At 44.4% G+C, this 14,524-nt stretch overlaps 3 protein-coding genes across 5 annotated transcripts; 1 reads left to right on the top strand and 2 right to left on the bottom strand.

Moving 5' to 3' along the window:
• The first annotated feature begins 4,121 nt into the window (after positions 1-4,121).
• Positions 4,122-7,046, top strand: LOC124695502 (WAT1-related protein At3g45870-like). 2 transcript variants are annotated; one of them, XM_047228344.1, is made up of 8 exons: positions 4,122-4,423; positions 4,596-4,658; positions 4,784-4,900; positions 5,007-5,301; positions 5,429-5,584; positions 5,711-5,862; positions 6,129-6,570; positions 6,719-7,046. In XM_047228344.1, exons 1-7 carry the CDS (start codon positions 4,167-4,169, stop codon positions 6,304-6,306), a joined length of 1,218 nt encoding a protein of 405 aa, XP_047084300.1. In that variant the 5' UTR covers positions 4,122-4,166; the 3' UTR covers positions 6,307-6,570; positions 6,719-7,046. The 2 variants fall into 2 exon arrangements, with proteins under 2 accessions (XP_047084300.1, XP_047084307.1); XM_047228351.1 differs by having other exon boundaries at positions 6,716-7,046.
• A 469-nt stretch (positions 7,047-7,515) lies between these two features.
• Positions 7,516-9,867, bottom strand: LOC124683858 (protein METHYLENE BLUE SENSITIVITY 2-like). Its single transcript, XM_047218291.1, has 2 exons — positions 9,429-9,867; positions 7,516-7,804 (listed from the first exon to the last, which is right to left on the bottom strand). The coding sequence occupies exons 1-2, from the start codon at positions 9,761-9,763 to the stop codon at positions 7,789-7,791; spliced, it is 351 nt and encodes a 116-aa protein (XP_047074247.1). The 5' UTR covers positions 9,764-9,867; the 3' UTR covers positions 7,516-7,788.
• Positions 9,868-11,054: 1,187 nt separating this feature from the next.
• LOC124695473 (peptidyl-prolyl cis-trans isomerase CYP20-1-like) lies at positions 11,055-14,071 on the bottom strand. 2 transcript variants are annotated; one of them, XM_047228316.1, is made up of 7 exons: positions 13,935-14,071; positions 13,641-13,719; positions 12,903-12,950; positions 12,786-12,809; positions 11,611-11,793; positions 11,442-11,517; positions 11,055-11,341 (listed from the first exon to the last, which is right to left on the bottom strand). In XM_047228316.1, exons 1-7 carry the CDS (start codon positions 14,043-14,045, stop codon positions 11,203-11,205), a joined length of 660 nt encoding a protein of 219 aa, XP_047084272.1. In that variant the 5' UTR covers positions 14,046-14,071; the 3' UTR covers positions 11,055-11,202. The 2 variants fall into 2 exon arrangements, with proteins under 2 accessions (XP_047084272.1, XP_047084279.1); XM_047228323.1 differs by having other exon boundaries at positions 13,950-14,069.
• Positions 14,072-14,524: the final 453 nt, after the last annotated feature.

Here is a 14,524-nt window from a genome sequence, read left to right as displayed (position 1 = left end):
TGTGCTGGTGCTGGCGCGCCGCCAGAGCCTTCTTCTCCTGCTCCGCCGCCCTCCGACCTTTCTGCTCCGCCGTCGCCATCTTCCGGCGCAGACAATCTTGCTGCTATTGATCATCGGTCCATCCTTCCGGCTTCTTCTTCGGAGCTGGCGCTTCCGCGGCTTCGCGAACGGCGCTTTCGCCCCTTTCGTCTCATTGCCCGACGGCTTCTTGGCCGCTTTCTTGGCCATCTTTTTGGGGGCTGTCGGCGGCGCCATGGAATGGGCGCGGCGGCGGGTGGACGGCGGGAGCGAGAAACAAATCGGCGGGATAGGAGAAATGAATCGGCGGCGGGATATGTATTGGGAGGCCAGAAATGCACGGCGGGATAGGCGCGATGTGGCGGGAGGGGCGGGATTTGGCGGGAGTGGGAGACGAATTTTCCCTGTGCCGCTGACGCGTCGGGCCCGCGTCGCTTCGCCTCGCTTTTCTTTGTGTCCGGCGTGCCCGGTGCGTCCCCTGTGGGACGGGGACGGGCTCGGGGCACCGGACACCGTATCGGACCGCGCCGGACAAAATTCGGTTTTGGGGGACGCGGCTAGAACGGGTTTTTTTGTCCAGCGCGTTCCAAATAGCTTTGGGGGACGCGACTGGAGATGCTCTTAGCCGACATGTTTTAGTCTATATGGTGTGCTCTTAGTTTTCCCGTCTTGGACCTAGGCCAGAAATTTCCATTCCTTCTCATCTAGACACCAGGACAATTGGCACCACAATTCGTATGTGACATGTTTTTGCTGATATGCTAGGATCAGTTAAACTGAAATCAATTCATGTGATCGTTTATCGGAAGCAGCAGAGATGTTGGCTCGCGATTCAAGATCTTGTAAGTAGTAAATAAACTAAATTAGTTGAGATGAACCATCTCGCTGTGCACTACTTGTACATTTCTGTCTCTCGGATCTGTGTCAGGACGTCAACGTGCTACAGTCTTCCACGTTCAAGCAGGTGAGAGCATACCTTCTTTAAAAGTTAAAACTGTTAATAATACATGTCCGTGATGTGAAAATATATATTAATTCCACAAGTTGTAGCGCATTGACCTAAGTACCGATCGATGCATTGCATTATCATGCTCTGTGGGGAAAACAAAGGACTACTTAAATAAGGCTCGACGTAAATAACGAGCGCCACTGGCCGGGAGCATCATCTACAGACAGACAGTCAGCTTGACAGTGTACGCCGCCATGAAAACCGCCAACTTGAGCTGAGCATAATGGAAAAATAACAAGCACGCGTTACATGCGCGGCGGGGCGGCGGCTTAGCGAGGTTGCCAAAATACCAGATGATTAAATTAAGCCTCGTAGACGATCATCACAAACTAATTAGTGACTGAGACGCACACCAGGATATTCGAAGGGGGATGCTATACATCGTGATCACTGATCAGGTAGGGGAGTAATACCGTACCGTACTACAGTACTAGTGCTTCTCTCGCTCGCCCTCAGTACGATCTGCTCTCTTCTCTATGGGAAAACGGAACACCGAATGATTACGAAAAGGAAATGTTAGCGTTTTTTTCTGGATAAGGGCGATGCAAGGAAGCGTCCTTAACCACACAGATCATTGTGTACCCTGTCTCATTCTCCGTCTCACTCGCTAATCAAGCCTGCCGGTTTCATGTTTGTACTTCTTTCTCTTTTTCTTACACCAAGTAAGTATTTCGTATTTCTTCTATTTCAAATTAGTTGATGTAGTTTTAGTCAGATTTGAACACAGTTGAGTGAGTGTGTAGGTTTGCTCATTCTTTAAAAATTCTGCATCAACTAATTTAGAAAGGAGGAGGAGTACAATTTGCATTGTTTGATCGATCGGTAAGAAATATATTACTACTTAGTATTGCCTTCTTATTATATATTTAGTTGGGACAAATCTAATAAATTAATGCTGGATCCCCAAAACAGTGAGATATCTTGGAACATGATAGGAGCAAGCATTGAGATCGAGGAAATAAAGAAAAAATGGGCGACTGCCTGTTCTGTCAGTTCGTAATTGCCCCAGCGGCATCTTGCATGTGGCTCCCAGCTGACAACTAATCATCAAACAAGAAAGGGCAGTCTATTGATGCTGCCTCTAATAAACAAGAACAGAGTGGTGGGTGGAGGGGGGGGGGGGGATATTTGGCGTTTTCCGAATTTTTTTAGTTGTGAGAGGAGATGGACTACACGAGGGATTACAAATATTTAACAGCAAACGTGATTCACGTTCTTTTCTTGAAAATATTTAAAACCAAAACCTATCGATTTGCACTATTAGGGAGCGATATAAACGCTAGGGAAAATGGGAATTTCTAGTAACGAGAGGAGATGGACAGTATGAAGCCTTTCACAAAACCCAGACCAGGTGACTAGGTGAGTCTTTATCAGAGAAGAAAAGGAAGAAAAAAAATAGCGACAAAGTTGATGAAAAAAGTTTGAGATCAAGCACAGGGTAGATTCAGTACCTTATCTTCTTCAAGACGTGATTTCACCATATTTTCCTGACCTAACTCTTGTACTCAAAATCTTGTACTCTAATGCTAGAGAAGAACTTCTTGTACTTGTATAACACATTTGATAATATTGAAAAAAGATTAATTAGGAAGGTTTCGGTTCGGGGTTTTCCCTCAAGTTAGGGTTCCATGGGGTGCCTATGTATGTTGATTTGTTACCATTATTCGAAGAACTTCTCTCCCTATGTGAGAGACTGTCTCAACCTAGGTGTGGTCTGATTTCGTAAGGAGGGACATTGTTTCATCTTGGACGCGGCCTAAGAAATGTGGTGTTTCCTTTATACGTGTTGTTGGATATGTTTCTTTGCGTGATAAGGCAATCTACGTAGGTTTGAGTCTTGCTCCGCGGGTCCTCATAGTTGTTTCTCCTATAAAACAATGTGGGACAAGAGCTAACCATGGCAGGTTTCATTTTTCTTCTTTCCGTGATAAGCATTTGTAAGTGAGAATATAGTGGTGCTGAAGTTGTACATTATTTCAGCTCCATATGTCCATATCACGTCAAGTGTTCGCTAGTTCCTCAACTAATGTGCGATATTTTGGACTAACAGCAAACCCTTTTTTTTTGCGGGGAAAGGAATATATATTAATTAACAGGAGGATTACAATCTTGGTTTATTGCCCTGCTAACAGCCTGGGGCAAATCCACAAACCACACAGCCGTCCTGTGCTCAATCCTACCTATCTTTGCTAGCTCATGACTTGCCACATTGGCTTCACGGCTAACTTTGTCTAGCTTAATATTCCTCTCCTTTAATAACTCTCTTATAGACGAAACCCTAAAGGCATAGATGGAAGTATTAGGTGTAGACTCCCTAATTAACTCAATCGCTTCAGCGCAGTCAGTCTCCACAACAATAGGCAGAGTCGTCCACATAAGGGCCAAGTGCACTCCCTCTGCAAACCCTTGTGTGATGTTTTGGACTAAAGAAACAAAACGGAAATCAGAAATTGAGGCCAAACGACATGTAGCTCCTTATTTTCGAAAAAAAAAATGTTCTCAAATTAAAAAAAATGGAAAAAATTCTGGATTTAGCCAATGATATATGCTACGCTCAAAACCTCAATGTAAACTTCTTTGTATCATAGGCTACATATAAATGGCACATGTGTGATCTGAGAGTAGTTTCTTAACAAGGGATGTGAGAACAGCGAACGGTACATATTTCAAAAACTATAAAACCTGTTAAATTTTGTCATTACTCCCAAGTCCTTTAGTAACAGGGAAGCCAAGATGTATCCCGAGGCCGAATTTTGGTCAACTTGGATAGCGGCCGCGTAGATTTTAGTATCCGGATGATGTATGTTGTAAATTATGTTAAAATGTAGCGATGAATTCGATCTTGCGACGAACTTCTTTTTTGAATTCTTCCCTGAAATTTGATTTCGAGTTTTTCAGTTCGTGGATACATGATCTGATCAACACGAGCTCTTAAGAGTTGGGAAGTAGAGGATGTGCAGCAATGTTGGTAGTTGCGTGCGTGGAATGGCATGCGGACCCCAAACACAGAACTGTTCCCCAATAAATATGCCACGGCGGCACACACCACCGCACACGGAAAATCCAGATTCCAGGAGATTTTCTTTCCTCTCTCTCTCTCTCTCTCTGCTCCTAAGTGGCTGTAGCAGCCAGCTTCGCGATGGGGGAGACGACGATGCTGCAGCGGTGGTCGTCGTCGGTGTGGGGCGGCATGAGCGGCAGCGGCCGGATGCGGCTGTGGGAGAACAAGGCGTGGCTGGCGCACGCCGGCATGGCCTTCGTCCAGATCGCCTACGGCGGCTACCACGTCCTCACCAAGTCCGTCCTCAACGTCGGCATGAACCAGATCGTCTTCTGCGTCTACCGGGACCTCGTCGCGCTCGCCATACTCGCCCCCGTCGCCTTCTTCAAAGAGAGGTTCGTTGCTTCCTCCTGCTGATTGCTTGCTACACCAAACTCTAGTCTTCCCCTTGCTCTGCAGCAACAAGAAGCGAAAGCGACACCTCTCCTTCTCCATCCGATTTTGAAGAATTTACATCAAATTCGATTGATGCTCACTGTATTCCCCGTGCGAATTTTGAATTTTCAGGCGGGTGCGGCGACCGGTGACCCCGCAGCTCCTCGGGTCCTTCGCGCTTCTTGGCTTCACCGGGTAATTCTTGCATTTCTGCTGCTGCTGATGCCTGATACCTGATGGAGCAATAACAACTCTTCAGACTTCAATCTCCTCTTGTGTGTGCGTCACATTCTGATGACTGATGTGTATGTCCTGTGCAGGATCTTCGGGAACCAGCTCCTGTTCCTGCTCGGCCTCAGCTTCACCAACGCCTCCTACGCCGCAGCTTTCCAGCCCGCCATACCCGTCTTCACGTTCCTCCTGGCTGCAATTGTTGGGTAATCAATCAACTACACGAAGCACTCCGTACATACGTTTTCCTGGCATTGCCTTGGTTTCAAGTACCAGACCAAACTGTAACCAAATCCCCACAAAATGTTCCAGTGTTGAAGTGTTCAACGTCTTCTCCAAGGACGGCATGGTCAAGGTTCTTGGCATAGCCGTGTGCGTCTCCGGCGCCGTCCTCATGGTCTTCTACCAAGGCCCCTCCTTGATCGGCCTTGCGGGCACCAATGCCGCGGCCGGCAACGCCCTGGGTGCCACATCATGGAGCAGCACCAGCTACCCTGCTCAGTGGATCACACCAGCCATGCTCAGTTTCGGGTTAGGAACCTGGAACATTGGTGTCCTGTGCCTCATCGGCAACTGCTTCCTGATGGGGGCTTATCTTGTCATCCAGGTAAGCAAATCAGGGTGCATTCATAGCTCAGCCCTGGGCCTGCTAGTGTCAAGGATATCATGATCATCTTGCTATTAAGAAAAATGTCTGATTGAGCGTCCTTTTCTCATGTGGTGCCAAATTCCAGGCCCCGGTGCTCGTAAAATATCCCGCGAGCTTATCCTTGACAGCCTACTCCTACTCATTTGCCACCATCTTCATGGTGTTGACTGGGGTGTTTGCAACAAATGGGCTCCACGAGTGGGCACTGACAGGGACAGAGATAATAGCCATTCTATATGCTGTGAGTATCTGAGCAACTAATATTTATTGTGTGCCATTTGGATTTGATCAGATCCACGAATTGAATGGCCATGTTAGGTCTCTCCTACTACCATCTTCTAACCCAATTTCTTGCTTGTGCCAACAGGGAATTATCGCATCTTGTATCAACTATGCAATCATGACCTGGGCAAACAAGATCCTTGGACCTTCCCTGGTTGCCCTCTACAATCCGCTCCAACCAGCATGTTCAACCATCCTCTCTACTATCTTCCTTGGTACCCCAATTTATCTCGGAAGGTTTGGACCAACACTCTACCCCTATGTGCCGTTTGAACATTTTCTCAAGTTTCGGGTCATTCAAATTGGTCAAGTTGCATTGTGTTTACCACAGCTGTACTAAATGATCAGGACATAGTAGCAGTGGTCATTAGTGTAAACAGTTGTTGTATCTCGTAGAGACAGTTGTTGTTATTTGATTAGTTTACCTCACTTATAAAGTTGTAAGCTATAGAATTTTCACAAATTTATGCAGAACTAAGTGCCACCTTGTATACTCCTTGCAGTGTCATTGGAGGCGTCTTCATCATTGCTGGTCTATACATTGTTACGTGGATTCGTTACAAGGAAGCTCAAAGACTACTAATGGATAGTAGTTACCTGAGTCCTCTTCTATTAGAGGCAGATGGTGCACCGGATCACAAGTCAGGGGAAAGTTCCCTCAATGGCTCCATTGACCCCTAGGGCATGGAGAAGAGTCGCACTAGCATCACCAGAATTGCTTCATATATTGGTTTCAGATATTCTTGTCAGAAAGCATGTATTTACCATTGCTATCATTGGATTAAGTTCCACTGTAAGGAAGATGTGCTGGAGCTGAATTGGATAGCAGTCATCATTTTCTTAGCAAAGCTACTGGCAAATAATGTGGGGTGATCGTTCAGCTTCAACAGTTGTCTTAACTGGGTCCAGGGCTAGCAGCGGGAGGAATAACTTCAGTTATCAAAGGTCAGTGCATATCATCTTTTACTTACTCTCGTAGTTTGTTATCATCGTGATTGATATCTGAACATGATATTAACAACTTAATTTTCTGTGGTATAGAACTTGCTTTGACTACCCATTCTAACTTGTATCTTATCATCTGCTTCAGCAGTTTCTTCTTACGCCTTGGAACTGACGCTGCAATAGCTACCTCTATACCGTCAAGACAACTGTTCTCCTGTGATGATTTCCAGCTTCAGGCTTTACATTAGTTGAAGAAATCAAACTATCACTCCAAATTCCAGTGTTCTTGCCACAAACAATAGGTTTTCTAGGGTGTTCCTACGGCTCTGTCTTGTAGTATTTGTCTTTCTACTTCCTATGTGCGTCCCTCTAGAGTGTCATATTGTTACACGGTTACAATACTGTATCATTTTTTGGGATTACTTAGCGTGCATTACAAAGGCGCTAGATATATTTAATAAAGGGAATTTATTGTCTGTGTAAGTGCATATGTTTTACTGGGGCCATCAGTACAAGTGCAACCATATGGTTTTCCAATGGTTCCTGAAGAGTATAAACCAGTTCTTGCCAAATGCCTACGGAAAGTAACTGAGTGCACACTGAATCCTGGCATGCAGATTCCAAGAAAATATGCATACCCAACCATGTTGCAAAACATGCTTGGGAGATAAGATGGACAGTGCTATCACTAGGTTCATCCAAATAATAAATTGTCGTGGACCGCTTCAGGCAGTGTAAGCCTTGTGATAACAATTTAGCAGTTCCACATTATTTCAGCATCAGTTCCATGCCATCAAACGAATGATGAAAATTACTTCACACCATTGCTTCAAGCATCATAGATTCCATGCTATCCTATCAAAAGTACCTCACCATGCTTCAAGTAATCATAGTATCACAACATGGCAATGCCTATCGGGTGGGCAATACGACAACAAAAGCGCATTGCAAACATTCATTACTAGTTAAGTAGGACAAACTGTTATGGTGTTTAACCCCAACAGTAGTTGCCAATCTAGGAACCAACGAAATAGGCAGTAACCAGTTATTTAGTTCATCTCAGATGTTCTGGAACGCATAATATATCAGATTACAACTTGATTGAAAGAGGCAAGCCGGAGAACCAAATATCTTAAAACGACCAACCAAACGAGATAGTGATAACCCATTGCGATAGCAAACAGAGACTTAGAAGAGGCGTTTGATGCTATGGAGGCCTCATTTCTGTTCATCGCTGCAATGACACAATCATCGTCAAATGAGAACACCAGACTGCGTGTTACTAACACAAGTATGGCTATAAACCATACTGCCGAGAGACCAATTCTACTGATTGATGACGAGGACTTATCAGTATGGCATGATTAAATGAAATGGAAACAAATGAAGAGAAAGGAGAAGCGAGTAAACTATAGAGGGGATTTCTGAAATTGAAATTCCCCTTTCTTGAACAGAGAAAGGTTAGGTAAGTGCAACTGTACGAATCAGACAATTGATGAGCTTTGTGGATAAGAAACAAGTGCAACTCTCCAATTCATGCACTTAAGCTGACAACAGAGGAAACTGAGCGAGTAGAAACCTTTTCAGATTTCTTGAGCGCCACTAGACATTAAGATTAGAGTAGCCAAAGCTTAACAATCCAAGGTAAGATACTTCTAACTCCCAAATCCATGCACTGCCAACAGAGGAAGCTGACCGAGCAGATATTATTTCAGATTGCTTGAACGCCACTAAAATTAACAGTACCGTTAACCATCATAGAGTAACGAAAGCAAACCATGGACGAGCTAAATTTCTTCCTTACTACGCACAGAGGATAAGAAACACAGGTGCAACTCTCCAATTCATGCAATTCCGCTGCCAAAAGAAGGAACTGGGCAAGTACAAACTTTTCAGATTGCTTGAGCGCCACTATACAATTTCTTGCCAGCATCAGAGTAGAGAATACAGTACTTAAACATGGCAGTGAGGACATGGACTCAGGTATACGGGAACAAAAACCATCGACGAGCTATTGTACTTCTCACTACGCACAGAGGATAAGAAACACAGGTGCAACTCTCCAATCCACGCACCTAAACTGCCAACAGAGGAAGCTGAACGAGCAGATATCTTTTCAGATTGCTTGAGCGCCACTAAAATTAACATTAGCATCATGGTGCAAAAATTAACATCAGAAAGCAAACCATCGACAAGCTAAATTTGTTCTTACTATGCACAGAGGATAAGAAACACAGGTGCAACTCTCCAATTCATGCGCTTAAGCTGCAAGAGAAAGGAACTGAGCGAGTACAAACTTTTCAGATTGCTTGAGCGCCACTAGACATTAGTATCAGCAAACAATCTCTTGCCAGCATCATCATAGAGTAGCGGTTCCGAGAACAGATAATTAAAGAATCTATCACGACATTAGCAGAATGGAGTAGCCGAAGCAAACCATCGACGACCCATTATAATACTTGTTACTAGGCACAGAGGATAAGAAACACAAGTGCAACTCTCCAATTCATGCACTTCAAGCTGCCAACGGAGCAAACTGAAATCGCTTGAGCGCCACTAGACATTAAATATCAGCAAACAATCTCTTGCCAGCATCATCATAGAGTAGCGACATAATACAGCAATTAAACATGGCAGCGAGGACATGGCCTCATCATCAGGTTGTATACGGGAAACAAGAAATAACTCGTCCATCACACGACACACGACGACATGTACTAGCAGCAGCGGCAGCTCTATTGCAAAGCAGCAGCAGGCAGCAGGCAGCGGCAGACACGGCAGTAGACTAGTAGTAGCAGAAGGCAGCAGTTTGATTGATCGATAGCAGATCGGATTCTGTGGAAAGGGGGGAGATTTACCCCGTCTTCTTGAGGCTGCCGCGGACGCCGGGCTTGGGCTTGGAGCTGGAGGCGGCGGCCTCGGGCGCGGCGGCGCCGGAGCCGTGGAGGTTGTTGATCTTCTCGGGGTCGAAGGGGATCTTGGGGTGGCGCGCCTCGTGGTGGATCTGCATGGACTTGACGTCGGGCGCGGTGACCTTGCAGAGCGGGCACTCCATCTTGGCGTGGCCGCCCTTCTCCTGGCCCAGCCGGTCCTTCTGGCCGGCCTTGCCCCCGCCGCGGTTGGTCAGCGCCGCGTCCGCCTTCGCCGCCAGCTCCTTGGCCGTGTGCTTCTTCGGCTTCGCCTTCCCCGTCATCTCCGACGACCTCGCGCCCTCCTCGCTCGCTCGCCGCCGCCGCCGCCGGCTGCTAACCCTATTCGCGTAAAATTGTCTTCTTTTTCGTTTGTTTGATGCGACGGGTGGGGGAAGGAGACTCTGGTGGGGAGGAGGGAGGGGCGCCAATTATTAGGGCCTGGGGCGTGCGGCTGTGGCATCTCGACCGTCGGATATGGAACGGACGGCTGAGATTGTTGCTTGGGAGATTCTGGTTTTTCCAGGCACATAGATTTGTTTGGAAACAAGATGCGGCGTCTAGGGTTGGTCGACTTCCGGTTTTTGCAGGACTCCTCTTTTTTTTTCTTTTTCTTTTTTGAAACGATGGACTCTTTTTTTTCCGTGTTTGTATATTCGTATCGATCTAGTTGTTATGGCCTACATACGGATAAGATTTCTACCTAGGAAAAAAAACAGAGATTCTTTTTTCTACGGAGGAGAATACTGGTACTGTGGAGCTCTGGAGATTTTGTCGAAGATTCTCTACCGTGCAACGGGTGGTGGAGGAGCTTCGTTGGGGCACAAGAACTTCAGAAAGGAGTTCCAACAGAACGAAAGATTTAAATACGTGCTAGTGGATTAAACGGTAGTATCATGAATTCATGATGGTCATACAGAGTACTCATGTGCAACACCGCCGCAAAAGGAACATAAAATGTGACAGGTAGCTAATTTCGAAATTCAGTTCAACTGTAAAGAGGGGACGACCATTTGGAACTTAGTTTTTCAGATCCTACTCTCCAACTGTATCCTGTGAACATGCTAAAAGATTCCTAAGCTTCAACTGCTTCAGATAAAAATACAAAAGGGATTCTTTAATTTATAGGATTCATATAAAAATTGTGTAGGGTTTGGATTATATGGAAAAAAAAATCTACACTAGCTGTTTAATTTATAGAAATATATCATATAGAAACTAATTATATAGGAATCTTGTAGTGCAAATTTTATAAGAACAAAACATTAAATAGCCTCATAGAAAATTTCCTTCAACATAATCAAACACAACTTATCTTCCTATAAGATTCAACTAGCCATGATATCTCAATCCTATGTTTTTCTTGTTCCTATGATTTTCCTAGACTATGAATAAAGGAACCCAAGTGAGAAAATACTTGTCTGTTGATCATATAGCATCCGATTTAGAAACACATGGCCCTGTATCTTAACCACAGATGATACTTAAAAAAATATAAACGAAACAGTGTATAAGTATCAGGCCATTCGCCGCATCACCCCAACCAAGTCATGAATAAGCAAGTCGTTATATAAGTAAGTAATTATACTTTTTAGTCAAGAGAAACCTGCTCATCTAAAATAACGTAGAACAGTAGAAGTATGCGGAAACAGACCAACTAATAACAGTTCTACAACAAGGAACGGTAGCCTCCATGTTCCATCAGAGATGATTTTCATCTCAATCACAGGGGCAGTTCTCCGCTGTCCGCGACGACAACTTTGCTCTTTGGTGTACCGCTCTGCTTGCCTTCAGCTTCAACCTTGTAGATCACGTCCATTCCAGAGATGACCTTGCCGAACACAACGTGCTTGCCATCCAACCTACCATACGAAACGTGTGAATCATCAGTAAGGAGTTCCAACAAAATAAAAGATTAGGCACGAACTGGCACAATTACAAAGAGTGGTGAGTGAAGATTACCAGCTTGTAGTTACAGTGGTGATGAAAAACTGGGATCCGTTTGTGTCTTTCCCAGCATTGGCCATGGAAAGGTAGCCTGCACGGATAACAAGAGAAGGTCTTAACCGGCTATCACTCCAACAAAGTATCTCTAGCTGCAAATAGGATTTCAAGAAACACAGTTCAGTACCTGGTCCAGTGTGCTTGAGCTTGAAGTTCTCATCAGCAAACTTTGTGCCGTAGATAGACTCGCCGCCCATTCCATTGCCATGTGTGAAGTCACCTCCTTGGATCATGAAGCTGGGGATAATTCTGTGGAATGAACTTCCCTTGTAGTGGAGAGGTTTGCCACTCTTTCCAATTCCTTTCTCGCCTGTAAAGTTGAAAGAGCTACATGAGACCACATCAAACACGCAACTTGGGCATGGTAAGTAACCACCAGCAGACATCACACAGAAAACATACAGGGCCCCACTGGAATATAATAATACTCCCTCTATGCCAAAATATCGTTTAAGATATTTTCGAAGTCAAACCATGTGAACTTTGACCAAGTTTGCATAAAAACAAATTAACACCTACAATATCAAATCAATACCATTTGATTCATCATGAAGTATATTTTAATATTGTATACATTCAGTATTTTAGATATCGATAACTTTCTCAATAAACTTGGTCAAAATTAGTGGAGTTTGAATGGTCACTACATTATGGCAAGGAGGGAGTATGTAGTAAATATGAGTATACATAGGACTTTCTTACAACTCTACTCTAGTGTGGAATATAAAGAATGAGACGACAGTTTATGTTTATCTTTCTATGTTCTTCTCATGAAGTATATGTGATGTAACATATTAGACCAGCTACCTAACTTCTTCTCTTTTTCCTATTGGCATTCAGATGTAGTGTGATAGATGGCACAGAAAGGGAACTTAAAACATGACTGTAAAGTTAAAACTTAGGAGCCCTTCAATGATGGTTGAGCGAGTTTGTGGTATGACAGTCCCTCCCCCAAATTTGCAGGCAGACAGGCTGCTGTCGTTCTCTCTATGTCGTTTTGATTATGATGCTAACATTGGCCAGGAACTATGTCACAAGCAAACACGTGCATCGAATAAGTCATGGTTTACACCGTTCAATTTTGTTCTACTTTTTGGGGAAGTACTTGTATTAGATTGGCTAAACTACTTGAAGATGTAACCAAATTTAACATAACGTAGTTTATGTTAAGATGAGAAATCGCAAAGCAACATGATCTTATCCTACGAGACAGCCTTGGGATTAGATCAATCATCTGGAAACTTCAACAAGAAGATAGGGAAACACTTTTAGCATATAGAGTTATGTGGTATGGAAGCATACCTGTGCAAAGTGCTCTGAAGTTCTCTGTACGACAAAAGATACCAAGCCGTTAGCATTCCTTATCATCCAATACGATAATATACATGGTAATTAAGCTGAAAAGAAAGGTGATGATACCTGCAGTTTTAGGAACAGCGTTTCCAAAAAGTCCCATGACAACCCGACCTATGGAAATATAGAAGTAATTTAAATGACAACAGATCAATCAAATGATGGGGAGAGAACACCAAAAGAACATACATGAATTCTCATTAAACATAACTAAGACTAGGGGCATGTTTGGATGGTGTCCAAAAGCAACCCAACGTGATTTTTGGGTCATGGCCAATATTTTGGTCTTTATTTGGATGGTTACAAATTTCTGGTATATCCATGTCAATTTTCCCAATCTAGTTAATTTTCCTTGCCAACATTTGGCAAATCGTGGGAAAGGACAAACCTTCCATAAAATATTAGCTAGCCAAATGCATTCATCTTAACATACTTCCTCCATTCCAATGAATAAGGCGTGCACGTATTTCAGAATTTGTCTTTGACCAAGAATTAATGCATGTAAATCAAGAATATTTTTTATACAAAACAGGTATCGTTAGAAAGCATTTTTCAATACCAATCTAATAATATCAACTATATACTATGTAATCGAGATATTGTTGCTCAATTCTTTCAGTCAAAGTTAATTTTGAAATATGCATGCAGGTAGTTATAGATTTTTCTTCAGTCGATAGATATCAAATTAAGTACTAGGCGCCTATGCTAGGACAGCAGTCAGGAAAATAATAGGTGTATACAGCAGAGTTCTGTATTGTTCGCCCCTGAAGATGGTACATCGCCCTGATCTGAAAATTAAGCTACCTGCGGGCTTGCCGTCGATCTCGATGTCGAAGAAGACCTTGTGCGTCACCTTGGACAGGTCCGCGTTGGGTTTCTTGGCCTGCGAACCAGGAATAGACCGTAAGTATGCATCAATTGTAGAGATATCACACCAAACCCCTAACAAATCAGCGACTCCGAACATATGTACGGCCTCCGGATCCGCAGCAACAAGATTCAGATGCTAGCGCGAGAGTAAGGATTGATAACATCAATATGAACAATCAGATCGGACAACTGAAGGTAAGGAGGGGTAGGGGTTCGCGGTGGACGGACAAGGTGAATGAGCACCTGGGCGAACGCGAAGGTGGCGGCGATGAGCGCGAGCCACAGGCACACCGACGCCGGGCGCGACCTGGGCCTCGACATCCACGCGCGCATCGCCATCTCGGAGCTCGTGTGATCGGATCGCCGCGGACGAGCGAGGGAGAGAAGAGAACAGATCTGCTTGCTGGTTCTACTGTGCAGTCTCCGAGAGAGTCCACGGGCGAGATAAACAGAGCGGGCCGTGTGGCTGACAGGTGGGGTCGGCTGGAAGGTGGGGCCCAACTGTCAGAGTAAGCACTGCTACAGACTGCTCGTCCCCCGATCGCCGCACTCATCGGAGTGCTCTCTGCTGTTTAGCTTCAGTGCAAGTTAAACAGAAATTCTGAGATTAATGGAGGTGATTACATGCAGGAAAAAAGGCTAATTTTTTGCGAATTAAAAAAAGGCTAATTAATATCTGAGATTTGTTATTCATGTTGGTGTGTAGTGGTAAGTAGGTGTGTCATGCGTGTGTAACCAACAAGGAGTTGTATTTTGTGTCGATGAACACCCGTTTGTTCTTTTAACTCCTGAACTCTCTGCTTGAGCCAGAAAGCAAT

The sequence above is a fragment of the Lolium rigidum genome, chromosome 1 (assembly GCF_022539505.1).
Source record: "Lolium rigidum isolate FL_2022 chromosome 1, APGP_CSIRO_Lrig_0.1, whole genome shotgun sequence".
NCBI lineage: Eukaryota > Viridiplantae > Streptophyta > Magnoliopsida > Poales > Poaceae > Lolium > Lolium rigidum.
Note: the sequence above shows the minus strand (reverse complement) of the source record. Positions and strands in the feature narration are given on the sequence as shown.